The sequence below is a fragment of the Lichtheimia ornata genome (assembly GCF_029851405.1).
Source record: "Lichtheimia ornata isolate CBS 291.66 chromosome Unknown scaffold00012, whole genome shotgun sequence".
Lineage (NCBI taxonomy): Eukaryota > Fungi > Mucoromycota > Mucoromycetes > Mucorales > Lichtheimiaceae > Lichtheimia > Lichtheimia ornata.
This window is the reverse complement of record NW_026695332.1, coordinates 428,357-456,245: the sequence shown is the minus strand read 5'-3', so window position 1 is coordinate 456,245 and position 27,889 is coordinate 428,357. Positions and strand designations below refer to the sequence as shown.

General features: G+C 43.0%; 13 protein-coding genes across 13 annotated transcripts; 7 read left to right on the top strand and 6 right to left on the bottom strand.

Moving 5' to 3' along the window:
- Positions 1-618: 618 nt before the first annotated feature.
- On the bottom strand, positions 619-2,553 carry O0I10_003703 (uncharacterized protein; the record flags this gene model as incomplete). The annotated part of the gene is made up of 8 exons (XM_058483770.1): positions 619-790; positions 856-1,315; positions 1,372-1,767; positions 1,825-1,960; positions 2,013-2,161; positions 2,221-2,314; positions 2,381-2,422; positions 2,494-2,553. The coding sequence occupies 8 exons, from the start codon at positions 2,551-2,553 to the stop codon at positions 619-621; spliced, it is 1,509 nt and encodes a 502-aa protein (XP_058345568.1).
- Positions 2,554-3,594: 1,041 nt separating this feature from the next.
- On the bottom strand, positions 3,595-5,420 carry O0I10_003702 (uncharacterized protein; the record flags this gene model as incomplete). The annotated part of the gene is made up of 9 exons (XM_058483769.1): positions 3,595-3,738; positions 3,808-3,940; positions 4,002-4,118; positions 4,177-4,542; positions 4,603-4,737; positions 4,809-5,019; positions 5,078-5,189; positions 5,254-5,345; positions 5,414-5,420. The coding sequence occupies 9 exons, from the start codon at positions 5,418-5,420 to the stop codon at positions 3,595-3,597; spliced, it is 1,317 nt and encodes a 438-aa protein (XP_058345567.1).
- Positions 5,421-5,850: 430 nt separating this feature from the next.
- O0I10_003701 (uncharacterized protein) lies at positions 5,851-6,495 on the bottom strand (the record flags this gene model as incomplete). The annotated part of the gene is made up of 2 exons (XM_058483768.1): positions 5,851-5,896; positions 5,975-6,495. The coding sequence occupies 2 exons, from the start codon at positions 6,493-6,495 to the stop codon at positions 5,851-5,853; spliced, it is 567 nt and encodes a 188-aa protein (XP_058345566.1).
- Positions 6,496-6,729: 234 nt separating this feature from the next.
- O0I10_003700 (uncharacterized protein) lies at positions 6,730-7,087 on the top strand (the record flags this gene model as incomplete). Its single annotated transcript, XM_058483767.1, has 2 exons — positions 6,730-6,976; positions 7,041-7,087. The coding sequence occupies 2 exons, from the start codon at positions 6,730-6,732 to the stop codon at positions 7,085-7,087; spliced, it is 294 nt and encodes a 97-aa protein (XP_058345565.1).
- A 43-nt stretch (positions 7,088-7,130) lies between these two features.
- On the bottom strand, positions 7,131-7,618 carry O0I10_003699 (uncharacterized protein; the record flags this gene model as incomplete). Its single annotated transcript, XM_058483766.1, has 3 exons — positions 7,131-7,178; positions 7,244-7,356; positions 7,408-7,618. The coding sequence occupies 3 exons, from the start codon at positions 7,616-7,618 to the stop codon at positions 7,131-7,133; spliced, it is 372 nt and encodes a 123-aa protein (XP_058345564.1).
- A 1,077-nt stretch (positions 7,619-8,695) lies between these two features.
- On the top strand, positions 8,696-11,071 carry O0I10_003698 (uncharacterized protein; the record flags this gene model as incomplete). The annotated part of the gene is made up of 9 exons (XM_058483765.1): positions 8,696-8,829; positions 8,888-8,915; positions 8,975-9,038; positions 9,100-9,245; positions 9,306-9,357; positions 9,418-9,926; positions 9,989-10,475; positions 10,543-10,719; positions 10,785-11,071. The coding sequence occupies 9 exons, from the start codon at positions 8,696-8,698 to the stop codon at positions 11,069-11,071; spliced, it is 1,884 nt and encodes a 627-aa protein (XP_058345563.1).
- A 360-nt stretch (positions 11,072-11,431) lies between these two features.
- On the top strand, positions 11,432-12,806 carry O0I10_003697 (uncharacterized protein; the record flags this gene model as incomplete). The annotated part of the gene is made up of 5 exons (XM_058483764.1): positions 11,432-11,591; positions 11,652-11,732; positions 11,794-11,897; positions 11,968-12,078; positions 12,198-12,806. 5 exons carry the CDS (start codon positions 11,432-11,434, stop codon positions 12,804-12,806), a joined length of 1,065 nt encoding a protein of 354 aa, XP_058345562.1.
- Positions 12,807-13,047: 241 nt separating this feature from the next.
- O0I10_003696 (uncharacterized protein) lies at positions 13,048-14,672 on the top strand (the record flags this gene model as incomplete). Its single annotated transcript, XM_058483763.1, has 5 exons — positions 13,048-13,122; positions 13,196-13,314; positions 13,377-14,499; positions 14,564-14,590; positions 14,658-14,672. 5 exons carry the CDS (start codon positions 13,048-13,050, stop codon positions 14,670-14,672), a joined length of 1,359 nt encoding a protein of 452 aa, XP_058345561.1.
- Positions 14,673-14,800: 128 nt separating this feature from the next.
- O0I10_003695 (uncharacterized protein) lies at positions 14,801-16,098 on the bottom strand (the record flags this gene model as incomplete). Its single annotated transcript, XM_058483762.1, has 5 exons — positions 14,801-14,988; positions 15,054-15,207; positions 15,267-15,525; positions 15,583-15,919; positions 15,987-16,098. The coding sequence occupies 5 exons, from the start codon at positions 16,096-16,098 to the stop codon at positions 14,801-14,803; spliced, it is 1,050 nt and encodes a 349-aa protein (XP_058345560.1).
- Positions 16,099-17,923: 1,825 nt separating this feature from the next.
- Positions 17,924-20,514, top strand: O0I10_003694 (uncharacterized protein; the record flags this gene model as incomplete). The annotated part of the gene is made up of 7 exons (XM_058483761.1): positions 17,924-18,228; positions 18,292-18,616; positions 18,692-18,787; positions 18,848-19,709; positions 19,768-19,890; positions 19,951-20,342; positions 20,404-20,514. The coding sequence occupies 7 exons, from the start codon at positions 17,924-17,926 to the stop codon at positions 20,512-20,514; spliced, it is 2,214 nt and encodes a 737-aa protein (XP_058345559.1).
- Positions 20,515-20,812: 298 nt separating this feature from the next.
- Positions 20,813-21,806, top strand: O0I10_003693 (uncharacterized protein; the record flags this gene model as incomplete). The annotated part of the gene is made up of 4 exons (XM_058483760.1): positions 20,813-20,927; positions 21,055-21,310; positions 21,369-21,579; positions 21,645-21,806. The coding sequence occupies 4 exons, from the start codon at positions 20,813-20,815 to the stop codon at positions 21,804-21,806; spliced, it is 744 nt and encodes a 247-aa protein (XP_058345558.1).
- Positions 21,807-21,824: 18 nt separating this feature from the next.
- O0I10_003692 (uncharacterized protein) lies at positions 21,825-23,837 on the bottom strand (the record flags this gene model as incomplete). Its single annotated transcript, XM_058483759.1, has 10 exons — positions 21,825-22,349; positions 22,410-22,622; positions 22,680-22,733; positions 22,786-22,944; positions 23,010-23,126; positions 23,188-23,276; positions 23,348-23,423; positions 23,473-23,508; positions 23,570-23,637; positions 23,708-23,837. The coding sequence occupies 10 exons, from the start codon at positions 23,835-23,837 to the stop codon at positions 21,825-21,827; spliced, it is 1,467 nt and encodes a 488-aa protein (XP_058345557.1).
- Positions 23,838-26,728: 2,891 nt separating this feature from the next.
- On the top strand, positions 26,729-27,483 carry O0I10_003691 (uncharacterized protein; the record flags this gene model as incomplete). Its single annotated transcript, XM_058483758.1, has 2 exons — positions 26,729-27,217; positions 27,379-27,483. 2 exons carry the CDS (start codon positions 26,729-26,731, stop codon positions 27,481-27,483), a joined length of 594 nt encoding a protein of 197 aa, XP_058345556.1.
- Positions 27,484-27,889: the final 406 nt, after the last annotated feature.

The window sequence follows — 27,889 nt, the reverse complement described above, 5'->3', positions numbered from 1 at the left end:
TTGCAATAAAGATGCATTGTCATTGTTGATGCTCTTGAATGTTTTCTTCAATAAACGTACAGCACGTGCTATCTCATGTGCGTGCTAGAGTTGATCAGCTGTGCCGTTCACAAGGTATAATATGGGTATTGATGACAGTGCTGTGGTACATGGTTGTGACGCTATTGCAAGGGAGCACATCGAAGTATGTAACTAGTAGCATAGCAACCATGCAGCTGTGTGCCACAAATAGATTCTTAGTCCATCTATGGAGATGTGGTATACTCTTTATTCATGCAGGAACACTGTTGTCGATTTTTTCAACCATTCCACTAATGCATAATACACACCTTGCCCATTGTGATCGATTTCGTTTCGTCTTGGTTATGGTTATAGGGTTACTTGTTGTTTCGATGTACATGTTATCTACCGTACCCAGGCAAGGGATAGTCAGATGTTGCGATGATTGTGCATCTGTGAGAGCGTTTATCGTTAAAACATTGGGATGATCATTCAATGAGGAAAATCGAAAGTAGACTACTACGTATATACACGAGGTAATGTGAACATTGTAAGATGCAAAGTGCGGGGGTATTATTACTACTACTATTACTGTGATAAGAGCAAGTAGCCGTTTCTTTATGCTTGTTGCTCCTCGTTGTGCCTACGATTTACTTTGTGCCTATCAAGGACATAATCCGCCGGATTGAGACGCGATGTCATATAAAACGTAAACACTCCTACAATGATTGGTATGAACCAATTGATCGGGATACGCCAAGCAATCGGGGCCCACGACAGCTTTAAAGATCTGATACATTGAACATGTGATGGTGAGTGAGAAGAAAATGGCGCTTGTGCTGGTCACCAACTTACCCTGACCAAATGATTCCACAAAGGGCAGGGCCCACAGCCTGAGTTAAGCTTCCTAGACATTCAGAGAGACTATTAGTCTTCCCTAAAGCATGCTGAGGAGCTGCATTGTTGATCAAAATCTTGGCGCTAATAAGACTCAAGCTGAATGATGTGGACCAAAAGACGATGCATAGGATTACCGCCGGCAAAACCCAAAAGAGAGTTTGTGTACGACCATGCAAATCTGGCAAGTTGTATAGGTATGGCACACCAAGCTCAGCAGTAGTTGCGAGAATCAAGCCAAAAGATCCAATGCATGCTACACGCAACGTCCCAAATCGCTTTGTTAATGGTGCCAGGATGAACGTAATTACGATGATTTGACTAATTCCTTGGCTTGCAATTACTATAGCACACTCCTTTGGTGTGAAGCCAAGGCCGCCAAATTTGCGTTCATTGGTCGCCCATATCGGTGCCAGCTCTGTAAAGTAGGTGAGCTAACACCTTCCATCACGCATGTTGTGTTACGATACATACCTCCATGGTAGGCCAATTGACAAATGGTACATACGTAAACCACAAGTATGTTGGTAACTGCTGGGATCAAACATTCACGTAATGAGAAGATGCTGGTAAAGCTTTGCTTTCCATGTACAGCAGGGGTGAAGTTGATAGGTTGGCGTTTGATGTAGTCAAAAGTGGAATACGAGCGAGGAGGCTGCTGCAAAAGCTTTGCGCCACTCTTTTCTTGATCCATCTTGAGATTGACACACGTCTCATCCATGGAGAAAAACGAGATAGCAAGCATGATAGCATTAAGCAAAGCGCCTGCAAAACACGGCAAAAAGTAAGGGTATGCTTCCAAAAACACAGTGATAATGGCATCTTGTTGAAATATCTTCGGGTATTTTCTCACTGGATCCAATAAAGCCGCTATATAATCAAGAGCATGAGATATGGCTTAAGTGACTTATTATCGTCTTAACATACATCCAATAAAAGGACCGATAATGAGACTGGTGGCAAAGGACATTTGTAAAATAGCGAAACCTTTAGCTCTCATTTCTTGGGAGTAGCCATTGGTTAGCTCAGACGTCATTACTTTGCTCGCAGTAACGGAGGAATCCTTTAGATTGACGTGAGTGCCTCGCTTCCCTTGGGATTAAGAGCTTCCTTACTAAAGAGCCCGATAGAACTCGGCTCATCACGGCCCAAATGATGGATTTGGATAAACCGAATAGGATAAGGCTGATGATCGATACGCACATGCCAAGTAGCATGATAGGCCGTCGCCCAATATGATCGGATAGCGTACCAAATGGTATTGCTAAAATAGAGATCTCATGATGAGCATTATTAGGAGGATATAAGATGACAGCGTATTACCACTTAGAAAAGAAGCGACACCTCCAGAGGATGCGATGACACCAGCATAAAAGCTGACATCCTGCTCATCGCAAGAATGTAGATCCCGTACAAACTACGTATGTTGTATAAATAGGCATATTAATGCTACCCTTCATATAGCGAAAATCTTTCAAAATACCGGGATAATGAATGGCAAAGATAGCACATGGCTGATTACGACCTACACCGAGCATAAAGAAATGATCAGCGTAACATGTATCATAGTGGATCCACAAGAGTAATGGAACATACAGCAGCACGTGCAGCGCTAACAAGGATGAGCTGCTTATAAGGTAGTCGTTTCTCATCCATTTTGTCACTAGGAATGACGATTAAAGAGGAACAAAAGAAGGAAAGATGATGTTATCAGGATCCCTAAGTAATAAAAAAAGGCTCACTTTATATGTGCCGAGCGTCTTTTATTCTCCTACCTTCAATTCGCAATCAATGCAAGTAAGCATGCGATAGGAAAGCGCCCTCGAATCATGCACTGGGCGACTTGTCGTCATGTGGCATTCTGCACATCTCTTTCCCACTAGCAAATCTGCACACTGCATCCATCACCTGCTACGTTTATCCACTTTTGCAGTAGACTTGGCCAAGTGGAAGGTACCATCTCATCATTTGGGTGATGCAGTATATACTACGACCCCGTTACCCCTTATACCAAGCTGGGGTAAGACAATGTCATAGACCCCGTATCCAAAATTTATGACCATAGCTTGCTTCAAAGGACCAGAATGGCACGGATATCTACATTTCACTAATTTATGCAAAAACGCGCATGCTCTTGCATCTACATGATAATCCTAACAGAATGAAACGTACAATGTGCATGTATCTTGATAATCAACCTAAGCATTGTAGCGTTTATCAATAGATCACGTTAATGCAGGGATACGCCACTGCATATAGCTGAGATGTTCCTGGACCTCCCTTTGTCATGGAAGAGCAAACGTTGGTATCTTTATTATTAGGCACATCCCAACATGCTCCCAAGCGATCCTCAAAACCGATTTTTTCGAATGAATGATTTCATGGTGCACGCCGGCGTATCCAACCGATGTGATTTACATGTGGCGCATACGAACATTCTCTCCCAGCTCCCCTTTTGATTTGCCGTATCTTTTTCTTTCGTGCATATACAACCCTCTCCTATTTCTCTCTTCCACCGCATTCATTCAAAACCCAACAAGAATCGTTGCCCAAACTTTGTAATCGGCACTGTCTATTGAACGAATAGTAATAACGCATTGTTTAACGTGTGTGAGGAATAAGGATAACCAGAGATATGTTTAGTGTAATTGTTGTTGCCATAGCGATAACACCGGTGGCTAAGAAGACGATAAATCATTACTTGTTGAAGGTGAAACCTCTCTTCTTTGGAGCTTTCTCGGGGGTGATGGGTCGACCAGACTCGAGACGGCGTTTCTTCTCCTCCAACTCGAGACGCTGCTTTTCGAGAGCTTCCTTCATTTGCTTGTGACGAGCATAAAGCTATCATATGGAAAGGGGATAAGTATAACTGTATTCAATCACACACACGTTGCGCATTGCATCACTTGCCTCTTCTTCGGAGTGCTTCAACTTTTGCTCCTTTTCTTGCACCTTGGCTTGGAATACTGCTCTCATCTCGGCTTCCATCTTGGACAACTTTTGCTCGTGAGCTGTGCGCTCTTCCTCCATCTTTTGCACAGGGCTATATAAATCGAAACAATATATGAGACCACCAGCCATTAGCAATAGATGATCTTACATACTTGACTTCCTTGAATACAGAGGGGTCTTGTTGGATACCCATAGCCGTCAACTTTTCGGTACGGTAGTTCTCGTAAAGAATGTCGCTGGTAAACTCCTTGAGCTCTTCCATGTGTGTTCTATGCATTTCATATTGAGTATGGTGTTATGAAAAGGTGCGTTGCAGAAACGACATACCGGATCAACATTTGACGAAGCTTGACAAAGTCACAATGCTCTTCATTGTCCACTTCAATGACACCCCAAGGATACTTGCGACCACGAACTTGCTTGCCATCAACCTCGACTTCCTTGTCAGAACCAACAACAGCAAAAGGAATCTTGGACATGATTTCACGGTTTTCAGCAACGGTCTCTTCATCATCATATTCAGATGTAGGTGCTTGGTAGATCTGGATGTTGTGATAGTTGATGTCGGCAAGGATACGTTGCTTAAACGAAGCCACCTCTTCCTCTGTCAGGGTATCAGCCTTGGCAATGACGGGGATCAAGTTGACACGGGTATGAAGGCGACGCATGAATTCGATATCAAGCGGCTTTAAACTAGAATAAATGAACCATGATTAGATACTTTCCCCATCACCACGACTCCGTTTCACTTACGCATGACCAGTAGGAGCAATAAAATAGATGCATGCATGAATACGATTGTCCACCATGCGACGACGGTTCACACGATTTTCTTGTTCGAGATAAGCATCAAAACGAGATTCGATATCATCCAAAATAGGCTTCCAGCTAATCAAATATGGATGGATGAGATTAACAATGGAACGAAAACAACAACCTTATGTATGCTTTTTTTTTACCTTTGCTCATTGTTGACAAAATCACCAAAGCCAGGAGTATCGACAACAGTAAGCTGCAATCTCACGCCATTTTCCTCGATATCAGAAGTAATCGATTGGATCTCAACGGTCTGAGGAGTCTCGTGCGATGGCTCAACATTCTTCTTTGGAGGATAAAGTTGGCTGTTGAAGAGGGTGTTGACCAATGTCGATTTACCAAGACCAGATTCACCTATCATTATCCATCGTCAGATGATTGATATCTATATGAAATAGAGTTAAAGACTTACCAACAACCATACAAGTGAATTGGAAACCCTTCTTGACAGACTTGCGGTGCACTTGGTTGGGAAGGTTGGCGAAACCAACATAGCCTGTGAGCTTCTTGCGAACCACGTTGATCTACATGAGAGCAGTTGAATATTCCCCCTAGCTCAAACGAATGAAAGACAAGACGATACTCTACCGCAGATGATGCTCCATTGACTTGGGGTTGTTGTTCAGGCTGTTGTTGCTCAGGCTGTTGTTGTTGTTGTGCTTGCTGTTGTTCTTCAGTGTCTGATGATGAAGTGGGTTGTCAGTGAACGGATGGGGTTATCATATAGAAGACGTGATGGACGACTTACCCGACATTATGAATTAGTTCTCTTGAGCGATATAACTCTAAACAAAGGGTAATCTGGTGGATGTTGTTGGGGGGATGAGAAATGGGTAAGGAGCGGCTATGTGGTAAATAACAAAAGGAGTGGTGGAACGCGATCCACGCCGAAGTTGCACGACTATGAATTGGAAAGCAGGCATTTACCAAATGAGGATGTAACCTACATGGTATTCTGCCATGTGGGTTCAAGTTCAATCAAGAAAGTATCCAAGAGGTGTCTTTGTCTCTTCCAATAAAGATAGAGTCATTGTTTTATCGTTGACCAGTATAAGTCCTTTTGATCCTTTTATGTGTGTGTATGGATGTATGCGTATATGCGTGGTGGTGGGATGACATTAGATATTACTACTACAGATGATGATGATGCTTCTTGATTGGTTGACGACGCACGGCCTTTTTTCATTATTGCGAAGCATGTGCGGGATGAACCAATCTATCGAGCCACATTCTAGTGTAGCGCAAAAGATGTCAATCATCAGCAGCTATCCTTTGACACCCGCTATTAATTTTTTTTTCTTCTTTTTACCTCGTGCTTTTATCTCGTGTCTTTGGTACCCAAGAAAAAGGGATGATGACAGCCAACAGTGATACAACGATTTGCCAAGTACTATTTACTGAATGTGGTTGACTGTGATCACTGGTAAAAGTAGAATGAGAATGGTGCTTGTGAACGGGGGATGATGCAGCAGACTTGTTGTTGGTGTTGGTATGCAATTGGTTCCTGTGCAACATCTGTAATCGGTGTTCCACATGTCGACGTGTTTCAGGTGATGGTCGCCTCCTTCTTGTAGTGCGGCGACGAGTAATTGGGTTGTGATTTGAGGTGGATGGAAGAGAAACCGATAGCGGTTGCAAAGGTGGAGGTGTTGGAAGACGTAGAATCTTGACAGAAATACGACGTGTGACATCGTCGGTCTCAATCACTATCAAGGACTCGTGTGCAAAGGTACATTCAATGTGGGACGTAGCACCATCATGGTCGTCGTCGTCGTATGTTGAAGTAGGGTATTTGAATGCTTTTTTACGTAGCAACCCATTAGAGAACATGGTTGTAGGGATGTTATGGAGAAACTATCCATTTATTTTGATTGATCTTTTATATATCTTTTTTCCACAATGAAACGCAGGGAAAGGGGATCACAAAGAAAACTGCTGCTGTGATGCAGCAGGCCACCATTGGTGTGAACTCCGAATATGGCAATGTGCCGTGGGCAATAAGTGATCCAAGGAACGACACACAGATCTTTTCTTCGTTTCTTTCCACCCACATCTTTTTTTTTCATGACACTCTTAACGCATCATAAACGACAACCCTCAATCTATGATTCCCTACCTATGCTTGATTCATGGAACAAGGCAGCATTACCGGATCAAAAGTTTACATACACCACGTCATCTAACAAGAGGAAACAACGGCCCACCAATCGTCAAGTCTCCTTTTCCACTGATCCGCCTTGTGTCCACCAGCTGCAGCAAGAGCACACGGATATCCCTGGTTCCTCTCCCCGTATGCAACGTAAACATAGTGGTAAGCTTTTTCGGCCATTGTACTTATTAGGACATTGACTGATCTGTTATCACTTTTGCTGCAGTCAAATCGATTATGATGCATCTCATTAACAAGAATGGGCAACGGTGAAAAAGAATTTATGTAGATTGTAATGATATAGGTTCTATGATGCTTATTTCCTCCTTCTCGTGTAATCCATCTTTTTGTTGAATCTAAGCAGCTATGCATTGATGAATGTCAGGACATCATCTTTAATTTACTTAATAAACCCTTAATGACACTTACCTCGGCCCTTGCTTCCTTTTCTATATCGCTTGCTTTTAGCTTTTGACTCGAGAGAATCTTCAAGTTCCTTTCAAGATTATCATCCAACGCAGCCTCCTCTTGATACAAGGACTCTGGATACCATTACTTAGCCAATGTTGGTGTTTTTCAAGCGTGTCACATACCAAGTGGATTTGACTTTTTCTGTTGTTTCACCAATTTTGCCTTTAAACGTTGCTGCTGGCCGTATCGCAACTCATACTTGATCTTTTTCAACCCGTTCTTTGTTGCAGGTAGCTTTATCGGCTTCTTCTCTGTGGCATTACGTTTCGGCTTGTCGGCATGGTTGGATTTAAGCAAGAGATCCAGGGATTTTTTGGCCAATCGGTTTGACATTGGGTAGGGAGAAAGGAGTGGAAAATTTATGGGCCAGTGGCACCTGCTCTTCAATGCTAAATCATGTGACACGAGACAGCATGAAAAAAATCAAGGTCAAGCATCAGCCATTGAATACGTTTGATGAGGTTTAAAAGTATCATTCATCGCCACCGCTTGTTATCAAGAATACAAGATGGATCATCCGGATACATTGAAACTGGAAGTTTGTCGCTGTTGTAGTGCTTCAAGCAGGAGAGAGAGAAAGGACTACAGTATCGCAACCCTCAAATCCCATCATGCATTTCCACTCCCCATCAATTCTATTAAAGCTCTTTCTTGTATCCATGGCAACGTGTTGTCTCAAAGTGTCCATAGAGATTGCGTATGTAGGATGTTGCTAAGCAACCCCGATGTTATATAAACCACGCTACTACGTATGCATTGAAAGTGATACATGACTATCGATTGCTCATTGGATCACCATGATGTATTTAAGTGATGTACTTAAAATGATCAAAAAGGAGTGTAGAAGATATCTTTTATCATTGATACCACCAACCACCGGGGCCTGCCATGTATTATCGATGACCTTGTCGCTTTGACATGGTGTACCGCATCCAATGTACTTTTTAGCATATAGAATTGGTTGCCGTACAGTGAATCATTAATGAATGGTGAAGGTCTTAGTCTTGATAGGAATGCAATGATGCAAAGGAGAGGGGTAAATATACTTCTAACCACAACTTGTGATGAAATGAGATAGGGTCTATGAGCTCCGAAAGCGTCTTCCATAAGAAAATCATATATTTTGAATGGTTGCGTCGACGACTTTAGCTAGTGATGGCATTGTAGCTGTTCCAGCAGAAGAACTATGCTTTCAATTGTTTACTGGCTCCCTCTCACGCTTCTAAAGAGTGAACTATATTGGCCTGATCATGCCGGTTCTACGGAAAACTGAGTCATTTTTATACATGTTGCTAGAATGGTGTCAGGCCTTTACATTTTCAATCCAGCTCTGCTGCTATAGACGTAAAAAGAAAATGATAATGACAAATTGAGAGGCTTTATTTCTTCCCTACAACAATCCCCCCACACATGCTTCTATCAACAACACGTCGAGCATTTCAAAAGACTGCTGCTGCTCATGTTCATTGTCGTATGCAATCAACAACACGCTTGGAAGCCTTGCGGAAAGCAATGTCGCAATCGAATGACAAGATCGATGCCTTGTATGTTTCATATGGGAAGACTCCTATTCGAGATCTGTTGACACAATGTACGTTGTAGTGTGATCCCATCCGAGGATGCCCATCAGGTCAGGGAACAAATACATGCCTTTTGTTTGGCTATGGCCTATTGAGACGTGTTGGCTAGAGTGAATACACGGCAGAATGCGATAATAGACGCGCTTGGATATCAGGCTTTACAGGATCAGCAGGTGAGCTTGCTTTACACAGCATCGTCTACAAGATGAACCTGACACCTGCATTATCGTCAAGGATGTGCTGTAGTTACCCAGGATACTGCAGCAATGTTTACCGATGGCCGATACTTTTTGCAAGCGTCACAAGAATTGGATCAAAGCTGGACATTGATGAAGCAAGGATTACCAGGTGTGCCAACTTGGAAGGAATACCTCATCAAAGTAAGAGAGAGCATATTGAATGTATGGAGCATCTTTTGTTGAAGGTATCCATTATTCTAGAATCTACCATCAGGATGCCGAATTGGCGTCGATCCAACGCTTGTTACGGCAGGTACGTATGAGATGTATGTATTTTCAACCTTCTTGATCATTGATGTACCATATTTATTAGCGGATGCTGTTGCCCTTGGGAATGAACTTGCAAAGGTGTCTTCGACCTTGGTGCCTGTCAGTGAAAATCCAGTGGACACTATTCGTCAAGATAGACCAGCACGGCCCACCAACCCTGTCGTCGCTCATGACATTGAATTTGCTGGCAAAAGTCGAGAAACCAAACTAGATGACTTGCGAGACGTGATTAGGAGCAAAGGATATGATGGCACCGTTGTATCAGCATTGGATGAAATTGCCTGGTTGCTCAATCTCAGAGGAAGCGATATCCATTGTTGTCCCATCTTTTTCGCTTATTGCGTTGTCACCAACAATGATGCAGTGTTATATATCAACAATGCCGACAAACGATTATCGCAGGATATTCAACAACAGCTGAAAGGATCATCCATACAATTGCGTGACTATGATCAGATTTTTGACGATCTTCAACGTGTCAAAGGAGAACAACGTTATGTCATCGACCCTACATTGACGAATCTTTCTATTGTTCAGGCGTTGGGTGGTTTGGTATGATGCTTCTTTGATTCACTGGGATGGTACTCTTTTAACATGTGGTGTGTTTTCACTAGGAGAACGTGGGTCAAGAGCCATCATCCATTACACTTGCAAAGGCCATCAAGAACGATGCTGAACTTTCTGGTATGCGAGAGTGCCACAAGCGAGATGGTGCAGCTGTGAGTCGACATTTTGCATGGCTAGCAGATATGCTGTGCAACCAACAAAGAAAGATATCAGAAGCGGATGCAGCAGCTCATCTAGAAGAGATGCGACGTCAAAATCCCGAATACGTCGGCATGTCATTTGATACTGTGGCTGCAACAGGTCCCAATGGAGCAATTATTCATTACCAGCCCTCTCCCACACATTCAGCCATCATTGATCCTCGCCAAATTTATCTATGTGATTCGGGTGCACACTATGTGGATGGAACAACGGATATTACAAGGACCTATTTATTTGACGGTGAACCCACTGAATTTCAGAAAAGAGCATTTACACGAGTTCTGCAATCACATATTGCTCTAGATCAAGCGGTCTTTCCAAGCGGAACCTCAGGTACGCTATAATTTCCTCCCCCCAAATTTAATAAGCCCGCTCTAATTGAAGGAGGCAATCAATATAGGTTATCAGCTAGATACACTTGCTCGGGCACCCCTTTGGCAGGATGGCCTTGACTTTCGACATGGCACTGGACATGGAGTTGGAGCTTATTTGAATGTGCATGAAGGACCCCATGGTATTGGTGCTCGAGATGCGTATCGTCAGGTTGCATTACAAGAAGGCATGGTGGTTACAAATGGTAAAACATTCATTTGTTCAAAGACAAAGAGGAAGCCACGTGAGATTGATATATATGATATGTAGAACCTGGCTATTATCAGGATGGCGAATTTGGAATACGAATCGAGAATGTATTGATTGTTAAGAAGGCTATGACCCCATATCAATTTGGTGGACAATCTTATCTGGGTTTTGAGCACGCAACCTTTGTACCTTTGGGACGGCGACTTTTGGATCAGCAGATTTTGACAGATAAATGTCGAGAATGGATCAACAAGTACCATCAAGAATGTCGAAAGGTGCTTGAACCGCAACTTGAAGATGATCGTCGGGCTCTCGAATGGGTGGAAAAGGAAACTCAAGTTATATAGTAGCGTAGAGAACGTGGGCTGGAAGCATTTGACTTGTCATATTGATTGGTCGATCTATAAATAGTTTATTATAATACTGCACTTGATCCACGCTCCTTCCTTGTTGCCTTACATCCCATCACCCACACACTCACACACCAAACCGAGCATCTTTTTTCGGCTCTACTGTTTACCTTCTTTTCCCTCTCTTTACGGCTTAGTTGCCCCCCAATAACAAACCTTCCTTTTCCTTTCTTTTACGTTTCTATCACGCTGATCACCATCGCAACGACATACAACGGCTGCCCTTGAAGAGCGCGTGCACCATCCGACATTTAAAAACAAAGACATCTCTTGATTTGACACACCTACCATATTCTCATGGCCGACATCCCTTTCAAATTTGAAGCATTCAGTTTTAACGGTATCTGTGAAACCGTTGCCCTTCCTCTTTGCCCTATGATGGGTGAGCACGAAGGTATCGAGCCGGTGTGCTATTCCCGTAACGTTGACTTGGGCGGCAACCTCGTATTCCAGCCAGGTAAACTATAATGGTGATCCTCGAGGACATGATACTAAGCCTTCTTTGACTCTTTTACAGCCACATTGGTTATCGATGTTGTTGCTATTGTCATGACAGCCATTATGATTTATCACGTCCGGTCAAAGTACACTGCTGTTGGTAAGTCATTATCCACCTCCCTCCGATTTGAATTCATTGTCTAAACTAAATCACCCATTAGGTCGCAAGGAAATTGTGCTCTTCTTTTACTTGTACATGATCTCTGTATTTCTTGAAATGTTCTTGATCACCGATGTTATCCCTTCATCCAACGCTGCATATCCTGTAAGTGCGCTTTTTGAATTATCATCCAGGCACCCGACACTTGAGTGGCTAACTTGCATAACGTTTATAGTACTTTGCCGCAATACATTTAGGCGTTGTCAGTGCAAGTTTTTGGTGTTTGCTGATCAATGGCTTTGTCGGTTTTCAATTCGCTGAAGATGGTACACCACTATCACTTTGGGTAAGGTTATTCGGTGTCATTCGAGATAAGGGGTGGGTGGGGGGCAAAAGTTGGCTGACCTGGTCGGGGGAGAAATGTCAAATGCAAGACATGAAACTAATTATGCGTGTCTTTTGTAGTCTCTTCGTATCAGCTCATTTGTCATCTTCCTTATCGTATTCGTCATTGCCATTTTGACATTCCTCAACATTGGTCCATTCTCATATGAAAGTCCTGGTGCACTTTGGGCTTTTGTCTTTATCATCAATGGTATTTGCTTTATTGTATATGTGATTTCCCAAATTATCCTTGTGGTGAACACGCTGGACGACCGCTGGCCACTTGGTGATATCCTCTTCGGTTTTGCATTCTTTGTGATTGGTCAAGTTCTCATGTACATCTTCTCGGTCGCTCTCTGTGATCAAGTCAAGCATTATGTGGATGGTGTATTCTTTGGTACTATTTGCACATTGCTCGGTGTGATGATGGTGTACAAGTATTGGGATTCGATTACCAAGGAAGATTTGGAGTTCTCGGTTGGATCGAAGCAGAATGTTTGGGAAGTCAAGGAAATGATGGCAGATGACGACATGTCTTCTCAAAGAAACTATGGTAGTCAAAACGCCAGCCCATACCCACCTCAACCACAACAACAACAGCCTTATCATCCTCAGGGCATGCCTCCACCACCACCTCCTCAACAAATGGGTGGTCCATATGGCCAGCAATACCATCAGCACCCATACTGATATCCCCTCACACACAACCCTTAAAAACCTCTTTACGTCTATCTCAATCTCCATTCAACCCTAGTCAATTATTCGCAACTCTTTTTTCTTCATACATTGTTCATCATTTATATAAAAAGAACCAAGCTATTACATTCATTGTGGTGTGTGTGCGTCCATTGTCAGCTTGAAATTGTTCCATTTCTCGGAGATCGTATTTAATGCTCTTGGCTTTCCTCTTTCAATTTGAATTACAGTATCCATGTCTCAGCAGCAAGCAACGAGAGCAGATATCGATAATACATTCAAACGATTAACTCAAAACCGACATAATAAGGTGTTTATTCGAGTCATATTCTATCGCAGCGACATGTGCTAATCCAAGTCAACCTTTCACTCAATGCGCGCAGGCTTGCTTTGATTGCAACACCAAAGGTCCTACTTGGGCTTCTGTCACATTTGGCATCTTCCTCTGTCAGGATTGTGCAGCAGCACATCGCAATCTAGGTGTACATATCAGCTTTGTCAAGTAAGCTATTGGCACGAACATGCTCTTAACTTGCAACTAGTGCTGACCTTTATGCATGACAGATCGACCCATCTTGACTCATGGACAACAGAGCAACTCGAGATGATGAAATGTGGTGGCAACGGTGCTGCACACGACGCATTGGATGGTATCTCTTATAAGGACACTCAATCAAAGTACTCCAGCAGACTGGCTCAGCAATACAAACGCGATCTTCAAGCCAAAGCGCAAAAAGCCTTATCAGCACCTATGGGGATTGAGAATCTGATTGAGGATATTACAACACAACCAACAAATGGACAAGAGCCATCATTAATCGACCTCGAGCCTATGCCATCATCAATAGCAGGAAATGGATACATCAACACCACTACCACCGATAGCTCTGGGATGGCAAAGAACGATGATGACTTTTTTGCATTATGGGAGAAAAAGGGACAATCAAAGCAGCAGCAACAGCAGCAACAACTCCAAACTCTACGAACCAACAAATACAAGCAGGCCCGACCCCATCAGCATTTGGGAGCACGTAAAGTCGGCATGATCAATTTCGAAGAAGCACAGCAACGAGAACGACATGAATCCCAGGAACGAGAACGTCGAGCTGCCGAAGAATCACAAAAGCGATTTTCAACTCCATTATACAACCATACACCATCATCCATTTCTAGACCTAGTCAACGATCTTCACGACTTGGTATACAAGATGATGACGATGAAGACGACGATTGGAATCACCATAGCAACGTGGAAAGTCGTCGCCATGACGACAAGGATGGTGAAGATATGGATAGGCTTGGAATGGGAGTCGCAAGAATGAATGTACGCAAACCTACAGCATCATCGTCATCATACGCATCTCGACAACAACAAGAGGAGGAGATTACTTATGCAAGAGACAAGTTTGGCAATGCTAAAAGCATATCCAGTGATCAGTACTTTGGAAGGAATCAGTATGATCCCAGCCGGATAGCTGAAAATTCAGCACGACTCGCAAAGTTTCAGGGTGCATCAAGTATCTCAAGTGACCAATATTTTGATCGAGAACCAAGGAGGGTGGATGATTTCTCGGGTGGCTATGTACGGGGAACAGGCACTTATCGCCAAGGTATGAGCTCATCTGGTGGATCTGGTAACGCCCTTTCAAAAAAATTGTTGTCAGCTGCAAGTAAAGGAGCTACCAAGGTACGTAGGAAGGAATTAGGTCGATGATGGGTGATACTCATACGTTATCATTGCACGTTACTAGCTGCAAAGGGTCTTGGCAGAAATGGAGGTATGTATCCCTATCACATGATTGCTCAAAGACAATGCCAATCTGACAACGACGTATTCCCATATAGCAACGACACTCGTGATTTATATACCACCTTGACACATACATAGAAGATTAGCACCATGCATCCAAAACCATTCAACAATAATATTATCTCCAATAATGACATCACCAGGATGTGTATACGGTTTACAAAAGATTACTGGTATATTATAGTAAGCCTACATCTCTAAGGTTGCTTTGCACGATTATGTCGTTGACTGCTGTCATGACGAACTTCATTTGCTTAGTATCGGTGGCACAGGTGAAATGGGTATATATTTGCTTGTTATCGGACTGGTTCAGCGCGATGAATCGCTTGAGAATGTAACTGCATGTTGCATCATACGTGTTTGGGCCTAATAAACAGGAGGCGATGTTAGAGATTTCGACTATGAGGATGATTTGGAATGCTTGGGATTACCTTTATAATCTGGGAAAGTGACATTTAGTGGGTGCCTTCGCAGCTTGTATTTGAAGATATCAATCTTGTTGAGGAAAAGAATGATGGATGTTTTGACAAACCATCGAGAGTTACAAATGGAATCAAACAGCGTGAGAGCTTCTTCCATACGATTCTAACATAGAATTATCGTCAATGCCACGAGTACTTGTAATCATGATTAAGGTATCTTACCACGGCTCTATCCTCGATCAAAACTTGGTCATACTCGGATATGGCCACAAGGAAGATAATAGCGGTGACATTTTCAAAGCAATGGATCCACTTTTTACGTTCGGACCTTTGACCACCCACGTCAAACATGCGATACGTTAGTTCGCCAATGGTAAAAGTTGTTTCCGTTATTCCAGTGGTCTTGACACGTGAACGCAAAACATCTTGATCAGTGGGGACATATGATGGATGACCGATGCGATCAATCGAATCAAAGTAGCTATACATGTTATCAGTCAGCAAGCAATAATAGCCCAATAAATCGACATCCACTCACTATTTAGCGGAATCATTAAGCTGGTATTCTCGATTGCGTTCATAAACATGCTGTAATTGTGGATCTTTCCATAGTTCTCGGATGGCATGGGCTACGTTAGGTGGCAAAGCATCCATTTGTATGGGCATTTCAAGTACGGTGTTGGCATGTTGTTGGTTGTCGGGATGTGCAAAGTTGATATCCATGTCATCCATAGCTTCAAGAATGACACGCATTGATTGTATCGTATTCGAGTAAATAACCTGCTTAAACGCTTCACGTTCATCTACTGAATACCCATCATCATGAATCAATTTCATCTGCTTGAGGATAGTTGATTTCCCGGATTCTCCAGCGCCTAAAAATACACCAATGTCTTTTATTAATAATGCGTGCTCATGCTAAATGCTAACATCGTCTATTACCTAATAGCAGCATCTTTACTTCTTTGCGTAGATGATGTCTATCTCGTTTGATTTGGCCTTCAATTTGCTCATTTCGTATCTTTGCATCTTCGATGGATTGGCAGCAGCCCATAGTAATGCGGTATGAAAAAAGCAGAGAAGGGAAACTCAAGGAAGAAGGAAACCAATCCAGCTATCAAGTAGCCATCAACTTTTTCCCTTCTTATCTTGTAAGGGCTACAACAAGGAGTGCGTTGGGTGCATCACACACAAGGAGACAACATGGTTGCAGCTTATGCTGCACACTTTTTCCATACTCAGTGCAACAAGCAAGTGGGCATGGGTGTGTGCAGGGTGCTCTCCCCTACCAAAAATCGATACCTGTTTATTGGTGGTGGTTGTGGTGGTGGATGAGACATCCGCATTTTGTCACCCTGATGAGATCTCCCTTGTACTTCAATTTGAACGTCATGCCACATCCCTCTTTTGTTGATTCAACAATCCTTGCATATGTATAGGAGTTGAAAGTAGACAAAAACATCCAGGCACCGATACATGTACGTGTCAATGACACCATGTAGTGGATCCCCGATTGCTTCCATCTCCTTTCGGGTGGTTCTCACTCCTTGTTTCCAAACCTTCCTCCCTCCACAGATATACCGTATCACCAAGCAATCTTCCATCTTAAGCTTCTCTAGTCGTTGTGAATTCGTTTTCATTGTTCGTCCAGGGATCATCCATAAAAGATACTAAATGACACATATTACGTGGTAGCGTTGATAGTAGCATACGCACTTAGGTGACCCAATGTCTATATAATGAGTACATAGATACCCAATAGTGAATGATAGGTATCTCCACTAGGTATCCATTCAATGCTGGTTACGATGTCAAGGCGGTAGGAGATTATGGGGTTTGCTTCTCGTTTCCTCCTCAATATGTATTATGCCTTGTGATGACGAATGTCATAATGATGATGACAATAGCTATCGAGATACAACTCTTTGTTCCTTAAACTAGGACCACATTTCTTTGAAGCTTAATTATTAAGACGGCTTGACACTATTGGAAGAACTTGGCATAAAGCACATGTTTTATTGCATACTGTATAGATTTTTAAGGGAGAAGGTGAAACAATGAAATTATCTCACATCTGCGATCGTTGTCGCCTCATATTGCGCATGGAGACACGGTCTCAATGTCTTCACTTGATAATGTCATACCATGGCTTTCGGTTTCCAAGCAACCAGTAACAAGAGTCTCTATGCCTACGAAAAGCCCAAGTGTAATGAACAAAGGCAATGAAAAAGGCGTTTATTGTAATGGCGAATGATGCTGGTATTGAATACAATCTTGGACAGGCGATGTAACTGATGGATCTCCTCGAAAAGTAGGATATTACAAGCTTTTTAAACATGCAACGATTAGTCGATTCGCCACCATCCAAATACCAAGCATCATACCTTAAAAGGATTCTTCGAGTTCTCGTGAAGATTGAATAAAGGGCAGCATCTTTGGATACAAACAACAGCCTAATCAACACTATGCCGAACTTGAAAAGGATATTCTTAACGACAATTTGGCCGCAAGGATCGAGCCAGCGTATCCAAGATTCATCAAAGCCTATAAAAAAGTCATCCACCCCCAAGATCCTAGTACATTGATGCTTATTTTCGGCATATGATCGCCCATCTTCACCTTGAAATTATTATGATAATAACACTGATAGCAGCTATGTGAAAGGAAACCAGCGTTTATTGTTTGTTGTCATTCGTTATGTGGGGACCAAGTATGATAGTTCTTCCATGCATCAAAGAAGAGCAAATCGTATTGATCTGATTGGAAGATGCGTTGTGGACGCACCCCCCAAGTTGGCGGGGAAAAGAGGTACGACGCTGCGAAAACTTTGAAGCACGATCGCTTTTCTTCATTCCTTGATTACCGACCACCTACAACCCATGGCTGACGAGAACCCTTATTTGGCGCATCTTCCAGCATCGCAACGCAAGATCCAGGGTGACAATGAGTCCAATGGTTTCCACGGCATGATCCCTCGCCAGACGACGGCTGAACAAGCTGAAAAGCTAGAGAACGGCAGCTTCAATCCCTTCAACAATAAGCCATTCACTGCTCGCTACCAAAAAATCCTTGAAGGACGACGCAAGCTTCCAGTGCATGCGCAACGATCCGAGTTCCTTGAAATGGTCCATAAGAATCAGTTTGTGGTGCTTGTTGGTGAAACGGGATCTGGTAAAACGACACAGTAAGTATCTGCAAGGATGTCTTTTGTTCTTTATTCATGCTCACATGCTTTGTTGTTTGATAGGATTCCTCAGTTCCTTGCTTATGATGAACTTCCTCACCTCAAGGGCAAAATGATCGCTTGTACACAACCTCGTCGTGTTGCCGCCATGTCAGTTGCTCAGCGTGTGGCGGATGAGATGGATGTTCAATTGGGTGAAGAAGTTGGTTACAGTATTCGTTTCGAGGACAACACAAGCCGTAAGACATTCCTCAAGTACATGACCGATGGTATGCTCTTGCGTGAAGCCATGTCGGATCCCAAGCTTTCCCGCTATTCGGCTGTTATTCTTGATGAAGCTCACGAACGTACACTTAACACGGATATTTTGATGGGTCTTCTCAAGGAGGTAAGGAAAATGGAAGGGGACCACATGCATTGTGTATAGTATGATCTAAGTGGGGTTGTTTTTTACTATGTTTAGGTTTGCCGTAAGCGTAAGGATCTTCAAGTTGTTGTCATGTCTGCCACACTTGATGCTGGTAAATTCCAAAAGTACTTTGACAATGCGCCTTTATTGGTAAGTGGCAACATTTATTATACAAAGAAGGATGATGAGATCTAACATGTATTCTTCTAGTCTGTGCCTGGTCGTACTTTCCCTGTCGAGATCTATTATACACCTGAACCAGAACGTGATTATTTGGAAGCTGCCATCCGTACGGTGGTCCAAATTCATTTGAGTGAGCCTGAAGGTGACATCCTCGTGTTTTTGACTGGTGAAGAGGAGATCGAGCAAGCTTGCAGAAAGATCAAGGCTGAAGTGGATGAACAAATTCGACAAGTTGGATGTGGACCTTTGTTAGTCGTTCCTTTGTACTCGACATTACCACCCGCTGCTCAACAACGTATCTTTGCCAAGGCACCAGCAGCACGTGAACCAGGTGGTGCTCCTGGTCGTAAGGTCGTTGTATCTACCAACATTGCAGAGACATCGCTTACTATCGATGGTATCGTGTATGTGATCGATCCTGGTTTCGCCAAGCAAAAGGTGTACAATCCTCGTATTCGTGTTGAGTCTTTGTTGGTATCACCCATTTCCAAAGCTAGCGCCCAACAGCGCGCAGGTCGTGCTGGTCGTACTCGTCCTGGCAAATCCTTCCGTCTTTACACTGAAAGCGCTTTCAACAAGGAGCTCATTGAACAGACCTATCCTGAAATTTTGCGAAGCAACTTGGGATCAGTGGTATTGCAGCTTAAAAAGTTGGGTATTGATGACTTGGTGCATTTCGACTTTATGGATCCACCAGCTCCTGAAACTTTGATGCGTGCACTTGAATTGCTCAACTATCTTGGTGCGTTGGATGATGATGGTGAATTGACGCCTACTGGTGAATTGATGTCAGCTTTCCCCTTGGATCCTCAACTCTGCAAAATGTTGATTGAAAGCCCAAGCTTCCGCTGCTCTAATGAAATCTTATCTATTGCTGCTCTCTTATCAGGTACGTTTTGAATCAGCATGTCATCGCTTTATCATACTCATTCAATTATGCTTTACAGTGCCCCAAATCTTTATGCGTCCCAATGAGGCTCGCAAGCTTGCCGATGAAGCCAAGGCCAACTTTACTCATGCTGATGGCGATCATCTTACATTGTTGAATGCTTATCATGCTTACAAGTCCAGTAAGTACAAACATGGTTATGGGTAGTGAGGATTTGAATGACTCAATGGGATTCTATTAGATGGTGATGATAGCCAATGGTGCTGGGACAATTTCTTGAATCAACGCTCTCTCAAGTCAGCAGACAATGTACGCAAGCAATTGCAACGTACGATGGAAACACATGATTTGGATTTGGTATCGACACCTTTCGAAGACAAAAACTACTTCCTCAATATTCGTAAAGCAATGACAGCTGGCTTCTTCATGCAAGTGGCACATTTGGAGCGTACGGGCCATTATCTCACCGTCAAGGATAATCAAGTGGTTCAGCTTCATCCATCCTGCGGTCTGGATCATAAGCCTGAATGGGTGTTGTATCACGAATTTGTCTTGACAACCCGCAATTATATTCGTACCTGCACAGAAGTCAAGGCCGACTGGTTGTTGGATATCGCCCCACAATACTATGATGTAAGTGTTCAAGGAGAAACAACAAAGGGAAATCAAGTTGATCTAACTCTTTTATTTTTAGTTGTCAAACTTCCCACAATCATCAGCAAAACGTGTACTCGAGAAATTGGTGGCTCGTCGTCGTCGTGCAGTTGAGGAAGATCCTCGGAGCTCCAAGAAGCGCAAGAACTAGAGATCAAACAGCTAATAGTACATGTTATATCCATCATGCATTCATACAGTTATTCAATTTGCATTCGCTTTTCTATAAAAAAGAGTCCATTTCACTCTGTGTTGTTATACTAGAAAAACAAGTAATATGCTTATGTTTATTGCATGTGTGTGTATGCCTAAATGTATAGTGTGTTTGTTGTATGTGCCTGATAATCCGAGCAAAAGAACCGCTTACGCGGCAATGATTTGACTGCCGACGCAACACGCTCTTGCCACTTTTTGACCTCTTTTCTTTACCTTCATACCTTTTTTTCGATATGGCCGATCGATACAGTTTCTCTCTCACAACATTCTCGCCGTCCGGCAAACTTGTACAGATTGAATATGCTCTTAATGCAGTTTCTCAAGGTGTCACCAGTGTCGGCATCAAAGGTGCGTCATGACGTCCTCTCTCTCTCTCTTTTCCAATACGCCCCTATGCACACACACACAATAGCAACAACCTGAAATCTACTCGCACGCGTTCTTGTGAATACTCATTGGATACATTGAACTATAGCTACCAATGGCGTTGTCATTGCAACCGAAAAGAAATCAGCCTCCAGCCTTGTAGACGACTCGACAGTTGAAAAGGTCGCTATGGTTTGCGCTAATATTGGCATGGTATACTCGGGTATGGGACCTGATTTCCGCGTCCTCGTTGCCAAGGCACGTAAAGCAGCACAGCAATATAAGCGTGTTTACATGGAAGAACCACCAACACGTATCCTTGTTCAAGAAATTGCCGGTGTCATGCAAGAATACACCCAAAGCGGGTAAGATTGTCATTGTGGATAATGGAAGGGTAATGTATTCAACATGTGTGTATAATAGTGGTGTGCGTCCATTTGGTGTCTCTTTATTGGTTATTGGATACGACGATGTCAATGGCCCTTCACTGTACCAAGTTGATCCCTCTGGCTCTTACTTTGCATGGAAAGCAAGCGCAATTGGCAAGAACATGATCAATGCCAAGACCTTCTTGGAGAAACGATATAATGAAGAGATGGAACTTGAAGATGCTGTACACACTGCCATCCTCACGGTAAGTTGATGATATTTTATATGAGTAAAGGGGCGTATGTATATTCATGATTCTATGTAATGTAGCTCAAGGAAGGATTTGAAGGCCAGATGACTGAGAACAGCTTGGAGATTGGTATCATTGGAGAGAGCACCGTTGGTGTTTACGGAGGAGAGAGAAAATCGATTCCATTGTTCAGGAAATTGAATGTGAATGAGATCCGGGACTATTTAGCCAACATTGCGTAAATCTTTTTTCTATGTTCTTTATTCATCTCGCTCATAAAACAACATGGATGCTTCATTATGATTCAAATTGCTGATGTTGTCACTACGTGCTTTTTTCAATTGACTTGCGAATCGAAATCGAGATGGTGTACTAGTGGGTTTGCCAATAGATGTAATGCAACGTCCTTGGGCATCTTGAATAATGACTGAACGCAAGCGATACACCACCGATCGTACTGGTAATCCAGGAATAGAAAGAGAGGGTAAAGCGTCTTGTATCGGTAATTGAATATCATCCTTAAGAGCCAGCTTGAGTCCATCAGGCCCATGCACGAATCGATGACCTGCTGCCATGTTGCGAAGGAAAATGCGACTTGGTCGACTGAGTCGTCGGCGTGGTTCGGTCAAATCGTTGTCTGTTGTATAGGGTGCCAAATCAAGCGTTTCGGGAATCAAATTGTGCGATCTTGACAAGGGTAACTGGATGCATAATGCCTTGGGTGGATTGGCGAATAGCGTTTGCTTTTCAATGCATGATGTCGTTTGAACAAGCGGGATACCAGGCTATTATGTATGACCTTAAGTTACACATCGCAATTTCACCATCCAATAAATGATATTTACCAAAGGTGCTTCGACATTGTAGCGTATTGCATCCTTGAGTACTTGGATCTTCCCAGCATGTTCATTCACTTCCTCTTCGCTTGCATCCGGCTTGAGCCTTTGACTTGATAAAGATTCCAATGTAGCCGATAACATGCATTTACGACAAAACATTCCTTTCATACGTTGGGGTGCAGTAAAGTCCTTGAGACATTCTTCTAATGCCTTGTGATCCTAATTAATTCTGTTACATCCATGATTATTGTTGCTTCCTCAAATGTAATATCGTACCGTTAGTGAAGCTTGCAATGAGAGCACATGGAAGGCATCATGCTGGATTGGGCTCTATTTATCATTAGTCTACTGTTTCAAAAACAACAATGTTATCCACGCGTACCGTGTATCCACATTGAATGCATGTAAACTTGGTTCCAGTCAAGCCGATGAGGGGATTTCTAGGGCCATGTCGTCTAGGTCGTGGGTGACTTCCAAAGGATGACACCGAAAACACTGATTCAATAGATGAAACGGATGCCGTGTCTAAGGTATCTAGGTCCTATGCATGCAAATGATCCTGAGTGAATGCCCATTCATGGTATGATACAATAAATGCAATCTTACTGCTTCCATAGCGTCAAGTAATGAATATGGCTCCTCCCAGTATTGTGTCTCTTGGCCCAAAGTGATTGCTTTTGAAATGGCGTCAAATAACTTGCATACATCACGATTTGTATCATCCTATTATGCATATTGGGTCAGATGACGTTGTGCATTAAGCATAACAATTCTCGTATGGTACCTGATTTATCACTTGCTGATGCTCCAATGCTCGAAATAAATCAACCACAGGCTTCGGACGCTTGCGACGAATCTCGGGATCATAGAATGCTATAAGAAAGAATATCCTATTACTAATCCGGTACATTGATAAGGGGGAGAATGCATACGGGATTATTTACATTGGATGGCCGTGCACAAGGAATCGATCAAGGATGGTACATCGGTTTTTTGCTGTTGATATGTTTGTAGTTCTGCCTTAACATCGAGTTAATACATGATAACATAAAACACAATCCATGCCTACCAAATAGGATTGAAAAGAAACCAAAGTAGCCAGCGCCTACAACACGTATGCCACGCCTTCGTTAATGATTCATAGTATTAATACAGCAGTAGCTTGCCTTGATGATAGAGCGAAGGGAAGCGGAACAATGTCCATCCAACCTTATGATCTTTCCAGGTGAATGGCCTGGTATTCAAGAGTTTAGAATAGCGTATATCGGTTATAAGACTCACACACCCACACACGCCCACACTACCTTTTGACATTCGTAACGACCTTTTGTTGATGGTGGTAGAGTAGGAGGTGGTCGTCAATGCTAAACTAGCAATGGCGATGCTTGCGATGGCAGCGACAGCAGAAAAGTGATAGTGAGAGGAAGAACTCATAAAGAAAAGAGAAAGGAGGCCGACTGCAGAAGAGTAGAAGAAAGACGACTGTTTTCTTGGAAGGGTCGTGAGATAACATTTTCCTTCCCCGTTAATGCAATGGCGTGATGAAACATCCGCATGTGTGTGTTACCCTGCTTCCGAATACATAAATAATGGTAAAAGCCTTTCTTTATACAAGTGCACCATGTCATTACGTCCTATTTGTGCATGATGATCGTCCTATTCCAAGGGGCCATCATTTTGTATTTCAAAGGAGTTGCCCACTGTATCTATACTTAACAAGCTCCTTGTAAATAATGTCATGGCTGAACGAAATACATTCTTCGATACTAGTTATGAGACTAAAAGAACATGTTGAGAAGCTACAGTAACGCTGTTATTGAGCTACCATTACTTTTTAGTACAACAGCATCATGTCGCATATACGTTTCTATGGCCTTTATGTGATGGGCTCGCCAAGTGGTAGTGGTGGTACATAGAATGGATGGACCCCGTTGTGTGAGAAGATCATTGCCAGTGATCTCCGCTTGTGTAATAGAGGATTGTTGACACTTAGAATACGACAAGAAGTATCCATGGCTTCTCAAACTCCCCACCGTACATTATTATGGTAGCTATCCTACATGATTAAAGAACAAAAGAAGAGCGTGTGTTACTACATCATTGATAAGATCTAATCACAAAGGAACATATATACAGCCTTTGTGTTAAGACACAATGAATTCATCAGATCCTATCTTTTCCTCTCTTTTTCCTTTATTACAGCATATACATAGCTATACCTCTACAAGCATGCATACACCATACATTCATCTTTCTATAAATCCTCCCACGATGAGGTCCAACTGAGGAAGAAGAGCGCAAGGACGTACTCGCTAAAGCAACCCTTTGATCCATTGCAAGAGATTGATTGAGAGTTCAACAAATTCCTCCAATGATGGATTCATCGTTATGGAACGTTTCAAACTGGCCGTGCATTGCCCAAAGGCGGACACATCCGTCGTTCAGGATGATAGCATCAAGCATAATGCTCAAGTTGAAATGGATATCCTCTTTCCCCACGTGGATGTATATACCCAAATCCTTCCATCCCATGTACCAAAGCAATATTCAGATCCATACAGTATTCATAATCATAGTAATTCGTTGTATTAAAGCAAGTTGCTACGCATAAAAAAGCTGCTTCTATACTCGCTGTCTGCTGTTCATGAAAAGGTTGCAAGGTTAAGTCGCCTGTTCAAGTAGAAAAGACTGCAAGGTAAGTTGCTGCAAGTAACTTGAGACAATGGAGTAAACACATCGCTAATGTCAACTGTCGTTACGTTTGGTTGTGGCAGAGGAGTGTGTTGTGTCAAGAGACCCGTGGGTTGTAGTGGGATGTACACGCCGTGGACGTGCCATTCAGTCCAAGACAATCAGATCAAGGCAGTTGTAGGATTGACATGATGAGTTGAAGCAGGACAATCGTTCGTAGGTGGTAATTGTACGTGAATGGGGCAACAGTTGAGAATGGGAGCAAAGAGGGAAGAAGCTGGGAGCGGAAGAGGTGGAAATCAAATGAGGCGGACACCTCTTGAATAAATGCATGAACCCTGTAAGCTAAATCTTGATCATGGGATTGCCCACTTCGGCCGTGAAACTTTCACACATTATGCTCTTGGTCATTCTGATCAACTTTGTATTATAAAAGACCCTACACTCCATTATAGGAATTTGAATGGGAGGATGTAATGTGAGTTTACTATGGAGGCCGGAGGTCGTAAATGGAGATCAGCGCCGGATTCATGATTTATCGAAATAGTATGTACTATCTTGGGATTCCACACTTTGGACTTGAAACTTTGTCAGAAGGTTCGCTGGGACATGCTGATCAACTTCATTCATTTGAAAACCATACACTTCATTAAGAATGTCTTGAATGCGGGGTGGTCCAAATGGTGGATAACGGATACAAAAGAGCGGACGGTCCACCGCCCCGAAGTTGCCCACTTCCAACTTGAAAATTGGTCAGAAGGGTACTCTCGAGCATGCTGATCAACTTTTTCTAATAAAGACTTCATGCTTCAATTGAAAATTTGGAATGGGAGCGTCCAAAAGTTTGAAAGACGGAGACATTCGCAGGGTCTGTCTTTCAAGAATTGACGTATTCTTTGTTTGGGCGTAGCTCAGTCAAATCAGCTCAGATCAAGAAGCTTGGATGATGGAAATGAATGTCTGGAGCAGGAGCATAATTCCACTGTCACACAATGAACAAAAGTTGGGATTGGGAGGAAGTGGCTGTTAGCTGCCAATCATAGATAGTGTATATGATATCATACATTGGCCATTTCAGTCATGCAAAATGGCTCCGTTACACAAACACGCCCCTCTGCATCTTTGGCTCTATCTGAGTCTATCTACTTTACAATGAATATCCGAGTTGGTCAACTTGTTGTTTACCACGCTCACAAGGTGGTTTGGGCCTGGTGGATATTCAGGATCAACATCTCGCACTTCATCATGTATATCTTCAACGAGTCTTACACCATTCGCCTTCCAATCCCCATCCCCCATTTATCTCCTCATTCCTCGCCCATCTCTTCCATTTGTATACTGGTCAACCATGCATCTACACACTTTTTCTTCCCTCCCCCCCATTAATTCGTTTATGTTCCGATTTCCCCCATATCCAACACCTCCTTCAATTGTCAGCTAGATTACCTGAATTTCCTATTGACAAGCTCTCCTTACATGATTTTCTCAACATCCCCTTCCGCAACCTCACCCTTGCTCTCCCTGAATCCACCACCCCACTCCCCACACTCAAAATCCTCGTTTCAAACGTTTACCGATGGATAAACCGTGACCGCAAGCTGACCATCAAATATGCTACACGCATTCGACAAGCAATGGCACGTGTTCTCGAAGCCGTTGAACAAGGTACCATGACGTTACATCCAACACTACAAACCCACACCACTGCCGACAACCCACTTAGCTCCAATCCACCATTACCCGATTTGAACTCATGGTGTCTACCATCCAAGGAATATCCCGCTTCACGTTCCACAACAACCACCTCTGCTATTGCTGTCACCAAAGTTGGACCGGGACAACTCAGAGCTTATTGGCGATCCAAAACATCCACTACCACCATTGAAACGACTATTGCACCTTACCACTGGAAACGTTTTTGGAAGCTACGAATGCCACATGGGTCTCGTACCATTTGGTGGCGTATTCTCCACCATCATCTATCGACAACTCAACACCTTCATCGACTCATGCCAGTGAAACATCCCACCCCGATTTGTCAGCTTTGCTTGGGAGAAGTGGAAACCTCTCGCCATATGTTTTTGGACTGTCCCTTCAAACGAGTATTCTGGATTGATGCCTTGGTACTCATCCAAGCTCCCCACACGTTACACCCGAGATGGCATGGCACGCTATCCTCTTACAACCACAACAACCAACCAGCTTTTGCTTTGTTTACCAAGACCGGTTAGGCCTTATCCTCCAAACCATTTGGGCTATGTGATTGCTATTGTCTTCTAACAAGAGATTCCTTGAATCACTGGCATATGAATACCTTGATTCACTCATTGCTAGACATCCCACCCTTGTCTCGATTCAGTTGGATACAGTAGAATTTATTTTGGGGTAAGATATCCCCTAAATAAAAACCCATTAGCATACAAAAAAAAATACTACTTTACAATGAACAAAGAACTCTTTTCATATAGCATCACGCTTACAACATATATAAAACATAAAGGTGCCTGTATCTCTAAACTTTACAATGAAACGTGCGGTTCACAGAGCCTATGCTGCTCGGCGGGGTGAAAGCGATCTTGTGTCAAACCATGGCGTCTATCGTGGCCAATCCCAGATCTTCGCACGTCGCTACCAGCCAAACTGGATCGGGGGGTCGACCTTCGACGACGACGACCAAAAAATATTTTTTGGGCTAAAGCCGGCATTACTGAACGTGAAACTTTCACACAAGGTGCTGTTGGTTGCCGAGCCCATTGCTCTATTCAAACAGCAATACGTAACTGAACGAAGTACAA